Source organism: Zootoca vivipara, chromosome 5 (assembly GCF_963506605.1).
Source record: "Zootoca vivipara chromosome 5, rZooViv1.1, whole genome shotgun sequence".
Taxonomy (NCBI): domain Eukaryota; kingdom Metazoa; phylum Chordata; class Lepidosauria; order Squamata; family Lacertidae; genus Zootoca; species Zootoca vivipara.
The window spans coordinates 88,853,798-88,873,408 of record NC_083280.1 but is presented as its reverse complement, the minus strand read 5'-3'; the positions used below and the strand labels follow the sequence as shown (position 1 = coordinate 88,873,408).

General features: G+C 46.3%; 1 protein-coding gene across 1 annotated transcript; it reads right to left on the bottom strand.

The window, feature by feature from the left end:
- Positions 1-5,221: 5,221 nt before the first annotated feature.
- GDF2 (growth differentiation factor 2) lies at positions 5,222-12,463 on the bottom strand. The gene is made up of 2 exons (XM_035138168.2): positions 12,024-12,463; positions 5,222-7,189 (listed from the first exon to the last, which is right to left on the bottom strand). The coding sequence occupies exons 1-2, from the start codon at positions 12,361-12,363 to the stop codon at positions 6,285-6,287; spliced, it is 1,245 nt and encodes a 414-aa protein (XP_034994059.2). The 5' UTR covers positions 12,364-12,463; the 3' UTR covers positions 5,222-6,284.
- Positions 12,464-19,611: the final 7,148 nt, after the last annotated feature.

Sequence of the window (19,611 nt, the reverse complement as noted above, 5' to 3'; positions counted from 1 at the left end):
AGCTAATGCTATTCTAGGCTGCATCAACAGAAGTATAGTGCCCAGGTCAAGTAATATTCCTGCTCTCTTCTGCCTTGGTCAGACCACACCTGGAATACTGTGTCCAATTCTGGGCACCGCAATTGAAGAAGGATGTTGACACACTGGAACGTGTACAGAGGAGGGCGACCAAGATGATCAAGGGTCTGGAAACCAAGCCTTATGAGGAACGGTTGAGGGAGCTGGGTTTGTTTAGCCTGCAAAAGAGGAGACTGAGAGGAGATATGATAGCCATCTTCAAATATCTCAAGGGCTGTCACATGGAAGAGGGAGCAAGCTGGGTTTTCTCCTGCTCTGGAAGGTAGGACCGAACTGATGGATTCAAATTACAAGAAAGGGGATTCCAACTAAACATTAGGAGGAACTTTCTGAAAGCAAGAGCTGCTCCAGAGGAAGGGACTCCCCCAGAAGATGGTGGACTCTCCTTCCTTGGAGGTTTTTAAACAGAGGGTTGGATGCCCACCTGTCAGGGATACTTTAGTTGTGATTTCTGCATTGCAGGGGGGGGGGGGGTTGGACTAAATAGAAGTTGGTGCTTGGGGTCTCCTCCCCTTCTACAATTCTATGATTCTAAGCAAGCCAGGTGTACCCCATCTTATATTTCAGCACCTGGTTATTCCTGCCTAAGTGCAGAACCTGACGTTTGTCCCAATAAATAAACGTTAAGTATTGTACCCCTTTCTCTAATCCAAGCCCGCCTCTGTGTCATTGAAGGTCACTGAGGACTGCTGCTGCATTTTCTGTAACATAAGATTTATTCAGGCACAATTACCGGCTGAGCACAAAATAGAAGGGCTCCTTTGTACTTATGTTACAGGTAGGTAGCCGTGTTGGTCTGAGTTGAAGCAAAATTTAAAAAATCCTTCAGTAGCACCTTAAAGACCAACTAAGTTTTTATTTTGGTATGAGCTTTCGTGTGCATGCACACTTCTTCAGTGTATCTGAAGAAGTGTGCATGCACACGAAAGCTCATACCAAAATAAAAACTTAGTTGGTCTTTAAGGTGCTACTGAAGGAATTTTTTTATTTGTGCTCATGTTTATTGTATCTGACTATTCTTAATTTCTCTTCTTTGCTACCTGCTTTGAGTGTGGCCCTGTACAAAGAAAAAAAGAATCCAGATATCAGGGTTTTAAAATGTGTCCTTTAAATAAACAAATAAATAAACACCCCTCCCTCCTTGTTTTTTTTGCTGATGGGTGTGTGTTCTTACGATGATGGCCTCTCTGTGTGTGATAAGACTGGTCACCTGAAGATTCGCGAATGGGAATGTTAGAAAGCTCAGTGCTTTGAGTGTGGAGATAAAAGAGTCTCTTCCTCAGAGGGAGCCATGCTCTGCTTCTTATCACTCAGATGTGTCTCATAAAGGGGGTAAAAATAGATGCATGCAGGTTCACTTAAGACGTGGCGGCCATGACAAGGAAGCCACTGGGAAGATCGGAGGCCTGAGGCACTGAGCAGCAGTTTTAGCCCTTGAGGACTCTGCAATACCTGCAAAGGCCATTTTTCCTATTCTGCCACACAACCTCAGTGGAACTACATTCGAAGGGCGATATGTCTGGTTCATTCACTGCTTTAGGCAATTAGCTGAAATCCTTTGACCTCCGAGATTGTTTTTTTAAAGGGTGGAGGAGATATACCATGGGCATGCTTGTTTTAAGAGCTGTGCAATATTTCAAACTGCAGTTTACCGGGGAGTAAATTCCACAGAGCTCTGCGGGACACTTTTGAATAAACATGTAACGGATTGCTCTGGTGGTATTGACGACAGTTCACCTTTGAAGTACTTTATGAGAGAAAAATATTTTATCAACGCATTAGAAAACTGCAGTTTTACCCAACATGCCCCTCTGTCCATTTGCGTTGACAGACATTTGGTCTTAGTATGTAATACAGTATTCTGTATTTTATTATTTTGTTGGAAGCCGCCCAGAGTCGCTGGGGGAACCCGGCCAGATGGGCGGGGTATAAATATATTATTATTATTATTATTATTATTATTATTATTATTATTATTATTAGGGAATGTGAGTCTCTGGCATGGTTTTTTTTAGCATTGTTCAGCCTCACTGAGCCTGGTCGTCCTTAGTTTTTAATCCCTTTTTTATCCCTGTGCAGGACATACCTGAAAACTCAGAAAGAACAATAGCAATCCTAATAGCAATTAGGATTCCTAAGGAGGGATGGGAGAATATGTTAGCTTTCAGTTTCTCATTTTTCCCCAATCTTAAATTTAGTTTTCCGGGTTTCCCCATCAATTTGCATTTATTTATTTTTTAAAAAGTCCTCACAATAATTTTTCAGCATTTTAAGGCATGTTTTATCTGAGTATACACATTTGGGTAAGTGATGCTTCCTAGCATAATGCCTGCCATAGTTGATTTTCAGAAATATATTTCAAAGGAAATTAAAATGCACACCAAACTGAATTTCTCCCCAATCTTTGTGGTCGAGTTAATAATAATAATAATAAATTTTTATTTATACCCCGCCCTCTCCAGTCAAAACCGGGCTCAGGGCGGCTAACACCAATAAAATTACAATAAGGCATAAAAGAAAAGAAAACAATTAATTAAAATACAGATTAAAATACAATATTACAATTTAAAATTTAAAATGCAGCCTCATTTTAAGTAGTCCATAAATCAAAACCATGAGGGAGGGAAACACAGGGGTCAGACTGAATCCAACCCAAAGGCAGAACAGCTCTGTCTTGCAGGCCCTGCGGAAAGATGACAAATCCCGCAAGGCCCTGGTCTCCTGTGAAAGAGCGTTCCACCAAGTTGGGGCCAATACTGAAAAGGCCCTGGCCCTAGTAGAGGCCAATCTAGCCACCTTATGGCTCGGGATCGCCAGAATATTGTTGTTTGTGGACCAAAGCAGGAGAGGCGGTCCCGTAGGTACGAGGGTCCCAAGCCGCATGTTAACTGTTGCTCCAACAGAAAAGCAGCTGTGGATTGATTGATTGATTGATTGATTGCATTCATATTCTACCCTTTTTCTCCAAGGACTTCAAAGTGGCATTTATGGTTCTTCCTCTCCTCATTTAATCCGCACAACAATCCTGTGAGGTAGGTTAGGCTGAAAGTGAGTGGCTGGCCCAATGTCACCCAGTGAGCTTCATGGCTGAATGGGGATTATGAATCTCTGTTTCCCAGTTGCTAGTCTGACACTCTAACCCAGCTTTTCTCAACTTTGGGTTTCCAAGTGTTCTTGAACTACATTTCCCATCAATTCCTGACCACTGGCCATACTGGCTAGGAATGATGGGAGTTATGGTCCAACAACTTCTAGGGATCCAAGGTTGAGAAAGGCTGCTCTAACCACTGCATTACACAGTCATCCTCCCTACTACTGCAGATGGGAGAGAAAGCTGTCAAAAGGAGGGAGGGAGAATGAAGACGCCACAGCTGCCTTGCCTCCCAGTTCAGCGGTAGATTCTAAAGAATACAGAGAAGTATACATTCATTAATTTTTATTCCAAGTACAACTACAAATATACTCATGGCCCAATGCACCTAGAGGACACTACGACATGGGTGTAAGAAGGTTTCTGCACACATTGCTGGGTGAATATCTTGATGGTGTGCTTTTGCATGCTGTTCCCCTCCCTGGTCCAGCCGCCAGGCCGGGGCTTCCTGTGCAGAACGTGTCCTTAAAACCTAAAAATCGTGTTGGTTGGCTGTTTGGGAGGGGGAGCAGGGCTGTTGGGAAGGGGCTACGTTTGGATCTCACATCACTCCTGTTTAAAAACAGCTTCGCCGGTCACCAGTTTGTTTCTGGGCCCAGTTCAAGGGGGTTAATGTTTAAAGCCCTAAACGACTCAGGCCCCCCAACACCTGAAATAGCACCTCCTTCCCTACAGACCCCCTCAGGTGTTAAGCTCAGCCCTGGGGCAGAGGACTCTTGGTAGCTCCACCACCCTCAGAAGTTCAAAAGGCAAATGCTGGACATGCCTATTTTTAGGACCCACCCTATTTTTGTGATCGTAAGTTGCCTTGAATGCCGCATTTTAAATTGTTCTGGTGGGGACGCATCGTGCTTCTTCTGGGATAGTTTGTGCACCTTTGGTCCCCACCCTGCACTCGGCTCTCACCTAGAAGCTGTCCTCATGGGATAGCGGTCACATCCTGAGGAACAGCTTCCACCGGCCACCAAAACCAGCTGAGAGTAGCCAATGAGTTAGGGACTGTCCCTGCATGCAAAGACAGGCTCTGGTGGATTGAATGGACGAGACAAAGAGTGGGTCAAGAAGGCCTTTGCTGCACATGCTTTTAGACCAGGCACCCCCAACCTGCGGCCCTCCAGATGTTTTGGCCTACAACTCCCATGATCCCTAGCTAACAGGACCACTGGTCAGGGATGATAGGAATTGTAGTCCAAAACAACTGGAGGGCCGAAGGTTGGGGGTGCCTGTTTTAGACGGAAGTGAGGTGCAGATGGAGCTCAGACATCTGGGAAGGCAGCCCGTATAGGAGAGGGTAAACTCTGGTCCTAAACCTCCACTGCCTTGCGGGATATCTCCGGGAGAAGAAAAGGAATAAGTCCTACACAAATCAAGAGTGGAGCGCCTAAGACAGTTGGATGGCACCTTGCGTGCCTCCTTCTGGCAACTCCTGCAGCCTAGCCGATGCCAAGCATATTGCTCTGCTTTCCTTTGGACCATATCATAGAATCATAGAATCGTAGAGTTGGAAGAGACCACAAGGGCCATCCAGTCCAACCCCCTGCCGAGCAGGAAACACCATCAAAGCATTCTTGACATATGCCTGTCAAGCCTCTGCTTAAAGACCTCCAAAGAAGGAGACTCCACCACACTCCTTGGTAGCAAATTACACAGTCGAACAGCTCTTACTGTCAGGAAGTTCTTCCTAATGTTTGGGTGGTATCTTCTTTCTTGTAGTTTGAATCCATTGCTCCGTGTCCGCTTCTCTGGAGCAGCAGAAAACAACCTTTCTCCCCCCCCCTCTATATGGCATCTTCCAATATATTTGACCATGGCTATCATATCACCCCTTAACCTTCTCTTCTCCAGGCTAAACATACCCAGCTCCCTAAGCCGTTCCTCATAAGGCATCGTTTCCAGGCCTTTGACCATTTTCGTTGCCCTCTTCTGGAAACGTTCCAGCTTGTCAGTATCCTTCTTGAACTGTGGTGCCCAGAACTGGACACAGTACTCCAGGTGAGGTCTGACCAGAGCAGAATACAGTGGTACTATTACTTCCCTTGATCTAGATGCTATACTCCTATTGATGCAGCCCAGAATTGCTGAGAGTGGTGGGTCCTGTTTCTGAGCAGTCTAAGACCTCCAGACACACTGCCCAGGCTTGTGCCCCAGAGAGGTCACTTCAGTGCTGCTAATGCAGCAAAAACAACAACACAAGAGGCAGCAGTTACGAGTTACCGGTCTCTGCAGCCACAACATAGGACCTTAGGGCAAAGTGTGGATAATAAATTAAATTAAATTCCCTCACCTTCGCTCCTCTTCTCTGCCAAATAGTTTGTTGACAATTTTTTAAAGACTTTATACTTGCTGTCCTAAGAGCTCTAGATTCCCTCCCCTTTGGCTTAAAGTGCTGCAGAATTTCAAGCTGCTAAGTGTATCTTTAATTGCTACCTGGCAAACAGGGGGAAACAACCAGTTGAAATGAGTAAACGTCCATATTCTGAAAGAAAAAAAAAACACAGGTGGTATTATATAGGCTTAGAAACAGTATGTAGACCTCGACATTGTCACGGAGAAAGGAAAAGGGTCAGAAACATGGTTACAACGCAACAGACACGGTGACAAAACGAAATGTTTTGTACGGCTTCTGTCTCAAATTGCCAATACTTCCATGCTCAGCCTCGGGAAGAATGAATTGTGCGAAAAAGCACAATTAGAAGTTCATGAAGGCATGTGGTTCAGGTGACCAGTGTCCTAAAGCAGATCTAGCACGGACCGTGAGATGCATCAAACTCAACTACTACAAGACACATTTGCAATACCATAGGTGGGCATGGAGGAGACCTGCTAATGTAATAGGCCTAAGAGAAGCTGTAACTGTTCCAATTTTTCAGTTTTTGGTCTCAGATTATCTCTGTGTGTCTCTGTCTGTCTCTTGAGAGAAAGGTAGGTGTCAGCTTAGAAGACAACCGTTCGCATCCTCAGCCATTTATTTCCAACAAGTGCCATTCTATGAAATATCCGCAGAGAGATATTTCTACTGCTTGGTTCAGTTATGAAGGAGAGGCCCTCTGCTCTCCTACCTGCAGCCACATTCTGCTACTTTCATCCCTTCGTATTGGTACTTCAGGGTGGGCGTCCCGGCATCGTCGTTGTAAAGCAGGGAAATGGCTTCCAGCTTGGTGGGAACGCAACAAGCCTTGGCCGCTTTCTTGGGGTTCTTGTAGTGAACCAAGGTCTGGATGATAGCGTGTTTGGTCGGGGTGACGTTATCAGTCAAAGGAAAGAAGCAGCCTCCTTTGCACTCAAACGCCTCGTAATCCGAGGGCGCGATGATCCAATTCCAGCCAATTTCTTTGAAGTTGACGTGGAGAGACGTCCTCCGGCAGTGGTTGCTTTCAACGCTGCGTTTGCTTCTCGATGAGGAATGGCGGATTCCGCCGACAGGCGACGCATCCTGCTTGTGAACAGTGTCGTTCTTAAGCACGCTCCCCTGTTCGTGCGCCATCATTTCCTGAAGTTCCCGGTGGTTCTCCTTGATTCTGTTGCCATTATCGTTGGAAAACACTATCAGCAAGGGCAAACGGTTGGACTCGGGTGTTACACTGATGTATGGCTTCCCACAGGTGGGCTCCCTTTCAACGTGACTTTCCATGGTGATCTGCAGCGGACTGGTAGCCCTTGCTTTCGCTTCCTTGGCCCATCTTTTCACAGTGCCAGACATATCAAACGTCACCCAGCCGCATTCATGGATTTCTTTGGAGACTAGGAAGGATTGGGCATCTTTCGGTTCACCCCAGGGATCTCCTTCTAGGCTGCCATAGATGACCACGTTTCCTTGAAGGCGAGAGGAACACTCTGCCTCCTCCTGACAAGCAGTGTGGATCCGAAGCTCAGCTCTGGTGACTTCTTCATGCCATGGGATGGAGACATTGAAAAGCAAGATGTATTTCTGAAAAGGATCCATTTCCCCTGAGGCAATATCTGTGGGGGGAAATGATAAGCATTGTTACCATATTATTATTATTATTATTATTGTTATTATTATTATTATTACTTTATTCTTGCAAGGTGGGAGATATGAAATGTAGGCAACCCAGTCAGTTGGGCAGCGTACAATGATTATGATTATGATTATATCATCATCATCATTGATTTTTTTCTGGGGGTACACAGGGGTACGCATACCCCTAAACCAGGGGTGGCCAACTTCCAAGAGACTGCGATCTACTCACAGAGTTAAAAACTGGGAGTGATCTACCCCCTTTGGGGGGGGGGGTTCAGGTCAAAGTTGTTGCGCTTTTATTTAGGAAGGAGGAAGGCCCATGTTGGGGGGGGGGTTCATGTAAAAGTTGTTGAGCTTCTTTAGGGAAGAGGAAAGCAACATTTAACTTTTTTTTAAGGAAGGAAAGCCCTGTTTTTGGTGGTTCAGGTCATTTTAGGGGTGCAGGGCAAAGATGCTGAGCTTTTTTAGGGGAGCCAAAGTTTTTTAGCTTCTTTGGGGGGTGCCACTGATCTACCGGTGATCTACCACAGATGTCCAGTGATCTACCAGTAGATCACGATCTACCTGTTGGACATGCCTGCCCTAAACATTTTGTGAATCCAAGTCAGGCATCCCCAAACTGCGGCCCTCCAGATGTTTTGGCCTACAACTCCCATGATCCCTAGCTAGCAGGACCAGTGGGCGGGGAGGATGGGAATTATAGTCCAAAACATCTGGAGGGCCGAAGTTTGGGGGTGCCTGAGCTGAGGGGCAGTATTTCAATATGAGTAGGAAAATGAAAGAACCCCTAAACTTTTTTTTTAGAAAAAAGCACTGATTATTATTATTATTATTGGGAATAGGTAAGGCACTCCCAACCTGCAGCCCTCCATACGTGGGCCTTGGCCTACAACTCCCATGATCCCTAGCTAACAGGACCAGTGGTCAGGGAAGATGGGAATTGTAGTCTAAAACATCTGGAGGGCCGAAGGTTGGGGGTGCCTGGAATAGGTCTTAGACCTGCATCTTAACTGATGGCTTGCTGCTGCTGGTGTTACAAGTTCTCATGTAAATAAAAATACAGTAGCAGCAAATATTCCGCTTGCAGACAGTAGATAACATTTTATGGGTGAAATTAGGGGTTCTTTTAATATTTCTAATAGCCCTACTATGACAACAAGGTTCAGTATCTAAGGCCTCCATCTCTTATTGTCGTAAAAAATTTTCAGTGCATTAAAAGAAAACTGCCTTGCAGAGAAAGAGAGTTCTAGACCCTCCAAGTGTCCCTGTATTCCTGGGACAGCCCTGGATTTACAGAAGCCGCCCCGGATTCTGATTTGATCCTGGAATGTCCCACTTTTCCTTAGGACGTCCCTATTTTCGTTGGAGAAATGTCGGAGGGTATGGACTTATCCAGCCCCCGAGCAAAGGAAATAAGTAATTATACAACCTTTAGAACAGGCATCCCCAAACTTCGGCCCTCCAGATGTTTTGGACTACAATTCCCATCATCCCTGACCACTGGTCCTGTTAGCTAGGGATCATGGGAGTTGTAGGCCAAAACATCTGGAGGGCCGCAGTTTGGGGATGCCTGCTTTAGAAGACATCTGAAGGCAGCCCTGAATAGGAAAGGTTTTTTTATTTAAAAAAAGTTTAATGTTTTATTATGTTTAAATATATGTTGGAAGTTCCCTAGAGTGGCTGGGGCAACTCAGTCAGATGGGTGGGGTATAAATATCATTACCATCTTCTTCATAATTGAATAGGACGTTCCTATTTTCATCAGAGAAATGTTGGAGGTTATAGGCTTGTTGTGTTTCTCTCAGGATGAATAGCCCCCCCCCTCCCTGCCCTGAAAGTGGGGAGGGTGCCAATGAATAAAGGCCAGAGTTTTCCCAAAACATTTGATTGTCTGTTAATTGGACTGGCAGCAGAATTGTCAGCCGTACTGGCAAAGAGGTGGCACCCTCCTTGAGGCAGTAGGGTAATTTGGAGGCGGGGGGGGGGGGCTGGGAGAGAACCAGGAGAAGCCATGCAACATACTAAGTGGCGTTCCGCATCAGTGGGGAACATCTTGGGGGTTCAAGAGGAACAGCTGAGGGCTACTGTCACTGCTCTCCAACATCTGCCGCCTGAGACCAATGTCCCACTCTGTCTAATGGTAAGGCCAGCCTTGATCATAGCTGCCAAGTCTCCCGTTTTCCCCGGGAAATCCCCGTTTTTCCAGCTCTTCCTAGCTGAAAAGATTTTTTTGTTTTCCCCCGGTTTACTCTGGCGTGGCGGCCATTTTGGAACTGGGCGGAGCATGCTCAGAAGCGACTTTTGATGCTGCTCTGCCCAGTTCCAAAATGGCTGCAGTGCGACTTCTGGCACGGCGGCCATTTTGGAACTGGGCAAAGCAGCATCAAAAGTCACTTCTGAGCATGCTCCGCCCAGATCCAAAATGTTGGCAGCGCTACTTCCGGTCTGCTATTTCCGGCCCATTCCCTTATTTCTCTGACAGCAACTTGGCAGGTATGGCCCTGATCCCAATTTATAGTGAGAAGGGTGGGCAAAATCTGCTGCCTCCGGTCCTTGACACGCTTCCATCTGGTGCATGATAGGGCATAAAGGTCTCACGCCAATTTAAAGCATGGACCAGTTTCAGGCACCGTGCTATACTACAGAACAAATTAGGTATTTGGTAGCTTACTGGCCAGCTATCTGCCCATAAACAAGCAGCAAAGGACTTCACTGTGGCACAAACCAAACACATGACTCAGCAGCCAAACTGGATAAACGCCAAGAAATCACAGGTTTGTTTTCTCTGCTCCTCCTTCCATTTACCTAGTAATGGCCTCCTTGTGGGACACGGGTGGAGCTGTGGTCTAAACCACTGAGCCTCTTGGGCTTGCAGATTGGAAGGTCGGCGGTTCGAATCCCCGTGACGGAGTGAGCGCCCGTTGCTCTATCCTGTTGCTCCTGCCAGTGCAAGCACGCCAGTGCAAGTACAGTGGTACCTCGGGTTATAGACACTTCAGGTTACAGACTCTGCTAACTCAGAAATAGTACCTCGAGTTAAGAACTTTACCTCAGGATGAGAACAGAAATCGTGTGGCGGCAGTGCAGCAGCAGCGGGAGGCCCCATTAGCTAAAGTGGTACCTCAGGTTAAGAACAGTTTCAGGTTAAGAAAGGACCTCCAGAATGAATTAAGTTCTTAACCCGAGGTACCACTGTAGATAAATAGGTACCTCTGCGGCGGGAAGGTAAATGGCATTTCCATGCGCTCTGGTTTCCGTCACGGTGTTCCGTTGCGCCAGAAGCGGTTTAGTCATGCTGGCCGCATGACCCGGAAAAGCTGTCTGTGGACAAACGCCAGCTCCCTCGGCCTGAAAGCGAGATGAGCGCCGCATCCCCATAGTCGCCTTTGACTGGACTTAACCGTCCGGGGAGTCCTTTACCTTTACCTAATGGCCTCCTATGAGTTCTGAGCCATGACATGGCAAGGGATGAGGGGAGTAATTCAGGCATGCACTTTGGGGGGGCGGGGGCGGAGAGAGTTTCCACTTAACTTTCTGCCCCTTTTGGATCTCCTCTTTGTAATGGTCATCAGCGAACAGAATTGCTGAGCACATTTTATCTCATAATTAATTGGTTAATTAAATTTATATACTGCCCTTCAACCTGAATAATGCAAAACAAGAACAAAGAATACATAACCAGAACCAAAACAAACCAATAACCTTAACAATATTGTAATTGTTTTGCTATCTGAATTCTCTTCCTGGTAGCTTTCCCAGGCGCGCCAGCTTCTCAAGACAGTTGAGGGGGCCGATGCGATGTGCTGACCTCGCATGCAAGGAGTCAGGGGGTGGAGCTGAACACCCTCTGAACATTGAAGAGGCCCTCAAAAACAAACAAACAAACAAATAAACAAACAAACAAGAAAACAAAAACTGGAGGGGGGCAAAGTGCCTTGGCCCCCAGGAGCTGGTGCCTACGATTGTTCCTGAAATGTGGTCCTAGTTGCTATTGTTTTAATTAGTTTCCTTAAAAACAACAACATCCTAAAGTGTTTTCACGTATTTTTGGGTCACTTGAAGCATAGAAAATAAAGATGGGCTCAACGCTCAGATCGGTTTTTTTAATAGACTTGTCATATTTCAATAATTGAAAATCTGGACGCAAAAGTTATTGAGCAAAATTGTTTTTGGCAAAGTTGCTGAGCTTTTTTTTTTGAGTTTTTGAGTTTTGCCCAAAGTCGCCCCCCCTCTGCAAAATCTCAAAAATATCTATTCTTCAACATGGAATTTCCCTGGACATTACAGCCGGGCTGAAATTCTGGATGTGTGGCAACCCCAATTTCTTGAAAACTAGCACTAATTGTAAAACCCTATTGAAGTATTGTTATTTAGCCGCTGCCAGAAACAGGAACCTTCACTGGGGAGACAATTGACATCCGGAATGAACCCAGAAGGGTTGGCTGGCTGTTAAGTTGGTGGCCTCTGAGTCTCATCTCCCTTTGGGAGGGGGGGGGCAGGGGCAGAGTGCCAGAGATGTTTTGACAAGCAAGCCCTAAATTACATTATCAGTTTATTGCTGGTATCTGATTTCTTCTTGATTTAAAAAGAAAACGACACCTTTTATATTATAGTATAAGGAAACGTGAAGAACGATCAGGCTTGTTGACAGAGCAAGTAACTAAAGCTGCAATTTCATAAGCACTTAGTGTAAGATCCATTGAACTTAATGGGACTCACTTTTGAGTAGGCACACAAAGGATTCCACTCACTGTAGGATTCCTACCCACTGGGAAAACCAAGCCCACACATTGTGGAAGAAAACGCTCATACCTTCAGGAGTGAAGCTACGGACAATGTTGGATATGGGGCTGGAGGACTTGTCCTTGGTATATCGATTATACAAATCAATCATGAACTGGGGCGGCTCCTCTTTCATCTTCTCCTGCGAAGGTATCTCTGATAAGTTCAAGTTCCTCAGGAAATCGGCTTTCAGATTCTCCAGGAAAGCCTGAAAGTCGAAAGGGGCCTCTTCATCCACAATCCCAAGGTCACCAGAGTGTTCGGGAGAGTTTCCCACCGTGAGCAACCTGCCCCTAACATCCACAGGTTTGCTGTTTGCCAGATGGACGAAGACAACATTCAAAAGAGCCAAGGCGCCGAAACAGTACATTTTGCAGGTGCTTCGTTCTCCGGTATGGGGGGAAAGCCAACAGAGATCCAGGAACGTCTTGTCCGATTAGAGCCTGAGGAGTGATTAGGGGAGCAAGACCAAAAGCTAGACACTTTCTGAAGCTGTGTTGCGGCTGTTCTTTCCCCCAGCCCCAGACCCTTGTGAATTGTCAAGCAGATTGGTCATACACTTGCCCTTATCTCGGCGATTGATGCTAACATTTCAGTCCCTTATCTATTACGGCTCTTCGCTAATGAAGATTCTATAAACATGAGGACGAGCACATATGGCTCATGAAAGACCATGGCATCCACGATGGAATCTATGTTCTCCTTTGGGGGGGTCATCGTTGCTTAATGATGTCCCGTTGTCATTTCCTTGCCAGCGACAATAATGTATTTTAGGATGCCTGATAGGAGGCTTTGGGGGGGGGGGACAGTAGGGAGATTTGTAAAGTGTTTTCCTAGATTCCCGCAGCGAAATATTAACACCCCCACGACAGCTCCAAAGTTCCGTAACGTACTTTCCAAATGGCACCGATGTGTTCTGATGTAAGATGCAATCCCATGACGATGCAAATTCCCGTAAAGGGGGCTCATTTATCAGCTAAGCGCCGTTGTTTGTACACAGAAGAGGATCTGCTTTCTGTCATCTCCCCCCCCCCCCCCGGCCCTGCCCCAGGATTGTCAGTTGTCACTTGGATATGATAGCAATTCCTTGGTTTTCTGGTAAGTAACAAACATTCTTCTTCTTCTTTTGTTGGGAGCTGCCCAGAGTGCCACTCAGATGGCCGTCAAAAAGAAATAATAAATTATTGTTGTTATACAGTCTTTTGCACATAAAGCTCCCTTCCTTCCTTAGATATAAGGTGTCCCAACATGAAGCTCTTTATGGGGCTCAGGCAAGTCTCTGAGGGAAGCAAGTTCTATGGGGCCGCCGCTGGACATTGATTTGTGATGAGAAGAAAACTGTGCATCTTGTTACAAAAGTCAGGTGCCTGGCCCTCTCTCTGCCTGTGTTCCTTTGGAGAACGGAAGACACGGTCGAGACTGTCACGGCTTTAAGAAATGTGGTTTCTTCATCTATTTATGTGCACTTTCAGTCTGCATGGAAGGGAGTCCAGATCTTACAGCATGGCTATTTCAAGAGCGGCTTGTCCCCCACAGCTGCGCAGAGCTGGCGTCCAAGGCATCTCTCCCAGCCTGCCTTCAGCCAGCCTGCCCAAGATGGATCTCAGCTCTTCTCCCTGCTGCTTCTTCCTCCCACACACCCCATCACCTTGGTAACATGTCACCCCCTAAGCCATTCCTCCCCAATGGCCCATCAACCCCTTTTGTCATGTTAACAGGTTTGCTCGGCACTAAACCAGCCAGGCTGGTTTGCGTAAGCCAGCCCAGGGATTCCCTGTCAGCAAGGCTCGCCAGCTTGTATTTTAATCCATATCCCAATTAATCAAAATCCTAGCATTTATGCATTCCTAGGGTTTAAGCGGGACCCCCCCCCAAAAAAAACCCCTATAACAATATGATGGAATCCTGGTACAATAAGTTCCCACAGTCCGCACAGCTAACAGCTAGAATGAGCATTGAAGTCATAGGTAAAAGGTAAAGGGACCCCTGACCATTAGGTCCAGTCGTGACCGACTCTGGGGTTGCGCGCTCATCTCGCATTATTGGCCGAGGGAGCCGGCGTATAGCTTCCAGCTCATGTGGCCAGCATGACAAAGCCACTTCTGGCGAACCAGAGCAGCACACGGAAACACCGTTTACCTTCCCGCTGTAGCGGTTCCTATTTATCTACTTGCATTTTGACATGCTTTCGAACTGCTAGGTTGGCAGGAGCAGGGACCGAGCAACGGGAGCTCACCCCATCGAGGGGATTCGAACCACTGACCTTCTGATCAGCAAGCCCTAGGCTCTGTGGTTTAACCCACAGCGCCACCTGGGTCCCCAATTGAAGTCATAGCAGGTAGAAATTAAGTACTCCTACTCCAGGTTTTGGTGACTTCCAAAGAGTCATATATAATCAGGAACAAAGCACCCTTCAACCTTGTGAGCACTTCTGAGAGTCATTCTTGCTATCATCTTTTACAAAGAGACTTAGAAGCAGGTGTGCCTCACATTTCCTAGGCTTCTAGGAAATGATCACTTCTGTGATCCTGCTATTCAGGTTCCTCAGCTCATCGTATCTGGCCAGACAGAAGAAAGGCTTTGGATGAGTTGTGGGAACTTGGATGGAGCTGTCCGTGAGATGCCCACACTTCCTGTTTCCTTTGCACCGCTGAGCCATTGCTTTTATAAAAGATAAGGTCAAGTTTTCCTGAGCGTATACCTAGGACCCCCCGCAACAAAATGAAGCAAAAACAGTTTACGCCTGTCAACCCAGGAACTAGTTAAAGCTAAGGGAAACTAGAAGTACCTACAAAACAAATTCAAAATACTTGGTGAAGGGGCCATAGGAAAGATGATAAAACTGATACTGATTAAGGACCCTTTGCTCGTGTGGTGTTTGTGTGTGTGTGTGTGTGTGTGTGTGTGTGTGTGTGTGTGTGTGTGCACTTGGCTGGCCTCACCCAAGAGCCCTGTGCTTTCATTCGGCAGCTCCCAGACCAAATAAGGCCTGCTCAGCCTTTTGGAAACTTCTAAGCCTCTGCTTTCCTCCATGTACTAGAGCTAAGATAGGAACCCTTTCGAAATCTGGAGGAGACCTCATTCGGATGATTGAATCCTGTCACCTTTGCTGTTTAAAAGATAAAAGAGACTCAGTGCCTCCCTGGCTGCATTTAGTGCTGCCTCCTCCTGACCTGAGTTCAGAGCTCTGACAGAGAGCCCTACCAGATGCTGCTTCTGTGATTCTGCAATCCAGGTTTCTCAACACATGACCGGATGGAAGGAGGAATGTCTTCTTCTGTTCCCATTCTTTAAGAAGGGGGTTCCTCACACAGGTGCGCGATATTAATTGGGAAATAACGATTCACCACGCATAGCGCTTATCCACATTTCCTTTTGCTATACTAACATTCTACCTATCTAGACACACAAATCCCCGTGAGTTCAACTTCTTAGTACAAATTCTGCATGAACGTACCAAATTCTGTATGGAAATATTGCATTTGTGTACGTACGCGAGTGAAGACATGTCCGTTTCTTGTCCCGGAAACAAATTTTTCATTTAGAAATTCTTAGGAGGTTGGGGAGGGGGGTTGACGCTAAATATAGAATAATATGCTAAACAACATTATCTCTGTTATGCAAGTTAAGAATTTGAAAGCATCGGAAGACAAAATGTGTAACCAGCCCTCACGCCGCCGGGGGGCGATTGCAATTTCAAGTCCACTCATCCAAAGACAGCAGAACAGCCAGAGAGTTCATTTTGTAATAATAATAATAATAATAATAATAATAATAATAATAATAATAATAATAATAATAATATATTATTTATACCCCGCCCATCTGGCCGGGTTCCCCCAGCCACTCTGGGCGGCTTCCAGCAAAACACTAAAATACAGAAATCCATCAAACATTAAAAGCTTCCCTAAACAGGTCTGGTAATTGTTGTTCTCTTTGACCTCTAGTAGGGGACACAGGGCTCTGGAACGCCTGGAATGACTCTGACAGTTTTCACAATGCTCTGGATTGTGGCACAGTTCGATGGCCGTAAGATCTGGAAGAGAGGAGGAAATCATTACTGCTTCTTGGCAAGGAAGTGGCTTTCCCAGCATGTTTGGAGAGTCTGGCACCGACGAAAGGGAAGTTGTGAATGGCAAAGAGACGGGCCTTTATCAGCAAAGGAGTGAAAGCGAGCCCCCTTTCAGGTGATATATACTTCTGTGGTGACAACCATGCCGCCCATAACAGCATCCAGCACACGGTGTCTGGGGGAAGCTGTGGAGTGGCTCAGCTCCGGCTACCTGTTTGTTTGAACCACCTGCCCTCTTAACCCTTGTCCATTGGAAGGAGGTGGACTGGGTTGGTTCAAGGAGAGATCAATGCTTCGTTGGAAGAGCTGCCTTGACACTCTTAAAGAGGACTTTCCAAGACCCGGGAGAGTTAAATATGCCTCTCTTTTTTGACATTCCGTTACAAAAGGGTTAGGTAACTCAGAGACTGGCTGTATTTTGTAGGAGGAATTTGAGCTCACGCCAGAATGTCAGGTTTCTGCAGCTCAAATGGCTTAGCAAATACACTTGAAAAGAACTGGGCTCTTTTGAAGTTAGGAAAGTGAAGGGGAATGACATTGAAAAATGTAAAAGGTAAAGGACCCCTGACAGTTAGGTCCAGTCGCGAACGATTCTGGGGTTGCGGTGCTCATCTTGCTTTACAGGCCAAGGGAGCCAGCGTTTGTCCGCAGACAGTTTTTCCGGGTCATGTGGCCAGAAACCAGAGCAGCGCACGGAAACACCATTTACCTTCCCGCCGGAGCAGTACCTATTTATCTACTTGCACTTTTTGGGGTGCTTTCGAACTGCTAGGTTGGCAGGAGCTGGGGCCGAGCAACGGGAGCTCACCCCATTGCGGGGATTCGAACAGCCGACCTTCTGATCGGCAAGCCTGAGAGGCTCAGTGGTTTAGACCACAGCACCACCTACGTCCCACTGAAAAATGTAGGGCAAACAAAATATTCACGGGGAAATGTATAAATGCCATGCAAGCAAATGAGGATGAGGGCTCAGTAGAGACTGGATATTATCTTAACCTCTGTGTAACCAAATGAGGGTGAATGTTCAATAAACAGGTCATCTGGAAAAGCCCTTACATGGTGCAAATTTTGGACGGGGTAGTTGTGGAGAATTTTTCTTTGTTATGCCTTCCTGGAAAATGCAAGCTGTGAGATGTTTTGTACTTCAAATGTCTAAAGGTGAAGGTGTGTTATTGAGGCAGTATTTAGGAAAGCGAGTTGGGTGGTTGCACTGCAGCAAGTGGCCTTTGGAACAAATGGCTCCATTTAAAACTCCTCTGCTTTGAAAGACCAACTTCTGCTGGGCTTCCTGTTAGCTGAAGAGACACCTCTAGATAGGTATGCTGCTTCCTTTCGTATCATCTTTCCTTTTTGTTTTCCGAACAACCGGGATGGATGCAAGCAGACTCCTCTCGCCAGCTCAAGCAGCCCAACCAACCACCATGCCTGTCACACTTACATATTAATCAGCGAAAGTTAATTCACGAGAACGTTAATGAATACAAATTGCTCCCAAAGGCTCCGTGCGGGGCCTGCGATACATTATTCCTCCTCTAAGCAATAATGGCTCTTATTATCTTCCAATGAGAGAGTGCTGTCAAGGCATTGAAGGATGGACGGAGATGATGAAGACAAATGATCTCGTTTAGATCTACGCGGTTCAATCAGAGCTCCAGCTTGTCATTCTCGGTAATTGGAGACAGGTGCTGGGGACAACAAGCAGCCAGGCGTGTGAACACACACACATACACACACGAACTTTGCCTCCTTCATGAGACTTTGAGAACAGCTAACAGTAGCCTTTCCAGAAGCCCCTCAGTCTAGGTTTCCACCATCACTTGCCCAAGACCAGACTTCCACACTTCTTTTTTTTATAATAATTTTTATTCAATTTTTCCAAATCAACAAACAAAACAAGAATTTTTGTACAATTCATCTTAAATTCACCCATCTCATTTTGCTCTGCCGAGCTGTGACTTCCCTCCCTCCCTTCACACGGTTTTCTTATTTACTCCTATCCCGCAGTTTGTTATTACCCTTAGTTTAGTCAGTTCGTAGGATTTATTTCAGTCCTGCAAGTGTTTTTAAACTTCTACAGTTCTTCTCCATATAGTCCACAAATTTACTCCAGTCTTTTCGGAACTTTGTCTCTCCCTGGTTTTGGATCTTGCAAGTCAGTTTTGCTAAGTCTGCATAGTCTATCAATTTCATCTGCCACTCCAGACTTCCACACTTCAGTGACCAGTGCAATATAGAAGAATGTAGCAACTATTACAAACTTACTTTTTGACGGCTTTAAAATAAGTTGGGGAGCCCAACTTGTAGATGGTGCTGTACACGATCCTTACAAATGTCAACAAATGACGGTTTGACTTTACTTCTGAATGCACTCTTCCTTCGTCTCCCATGACAGGCGGATGCCAACCAGGGGTACAGGTGGGCAATGAACACCACTCTCAACCCACAATTAGGGCCGGGTGCAGTGCTTTTCTTCTAGAAAAAGGGGTGCTGCTACACACCATGAAGGTGTTACAGCAAGTGCCACACTTTAAACCAGCGCTTTTCTTTCAGCAAAAAAGAGAAAGGTGCTGGTACTGCGTACCCTTAAGTACTCCAGAAAAAAATGCATGGCTGGGTGATATATTGATATGATCAACCAAAACTGGTTGTCGTGATATTGGTTTCATGATTCTTGACCTGGCAATACATCGTGAATCATTATGTGTTTTAGGGCTGGGCGATGTATCGTCCAAAACAACATTGCTCCATCCTTATATCAGACATCGTTGATATATCAGTATATCATGATGTTTAGCTGGTGATATAACCTTTCCTCCTTCCAGAGGGGAGGAGTTGTGAGAGGGAGCCGGTTCCCGCATTGGCAGGGGTGTGTGTGCTTCGGCCCCCTGCCCAGCTGTCCCAGCTGCCGTGCCACGCCCCCTGCAGCCAGCCAATAGGGCTGGCTTGGGGGCGGAGTTTAGCCGCACTTAAGTGGCAGCGGCACCTGCGAGGGTATTTGGTGGCGAGCCCTTTGGCTCGGGTGGCGGTTAGGCATTGGAATATGTGTGGTGTGTTGGAGAGGCAGGTTTGGGCCATCGCCTACCCCTCCACTTATTGGGTATTCCGTTAAACAAATCCGACGGTCATGGATCCTGTCTGACGCCCTGCTAGTGGCTAGGGCCATGGCACGACCCCCGGTGACATCAAGGGGAGGTTCCAGTTGTATTTGCATCAACAAGCTCCACCTTCTGGTTGTTAACCCTTGAAGGACTCCCCGCTGAACAGGGTGGAGTCATGTTTGGTTTCTTGATTCAATGCCTAAGCCAATACCACTCACATGCTGTAACCAATAAAAATTGTGGCCTTTCCCCGCCCATTAACCTGAATACATTGTGTCCTCGTGTCTTTCTTTCCTCAAGCGGGTGGTGGGTCCTTGACTCACAAGTCACAAGGTTGTAAACCAGGAATCACTTGACAGCTGACGAAGAGCTAAAGGCAGTACAGCGGTACCTCTACTTATGGATGCGATCTGTTCAGAGGTGCCGTTCGCATCCCGAAAAGTCCGTA

Coding starts and splice junctions, on each gene's coding strand:
- GDF2 (XM_035138168.2), bottom strand. CDS start 12,363: ATGTACTGTTTCGGCGCCTTGGCTCTTTTGAATGTTGTCTTCGTCCAT. Junction 7,190..12,023: donor CCGTAGCTTCACTCCTGAAG/GTATGAGCGTTT, acceptor TTCCCCCCACAG/ATATTGCCTCAGGGGAAATG.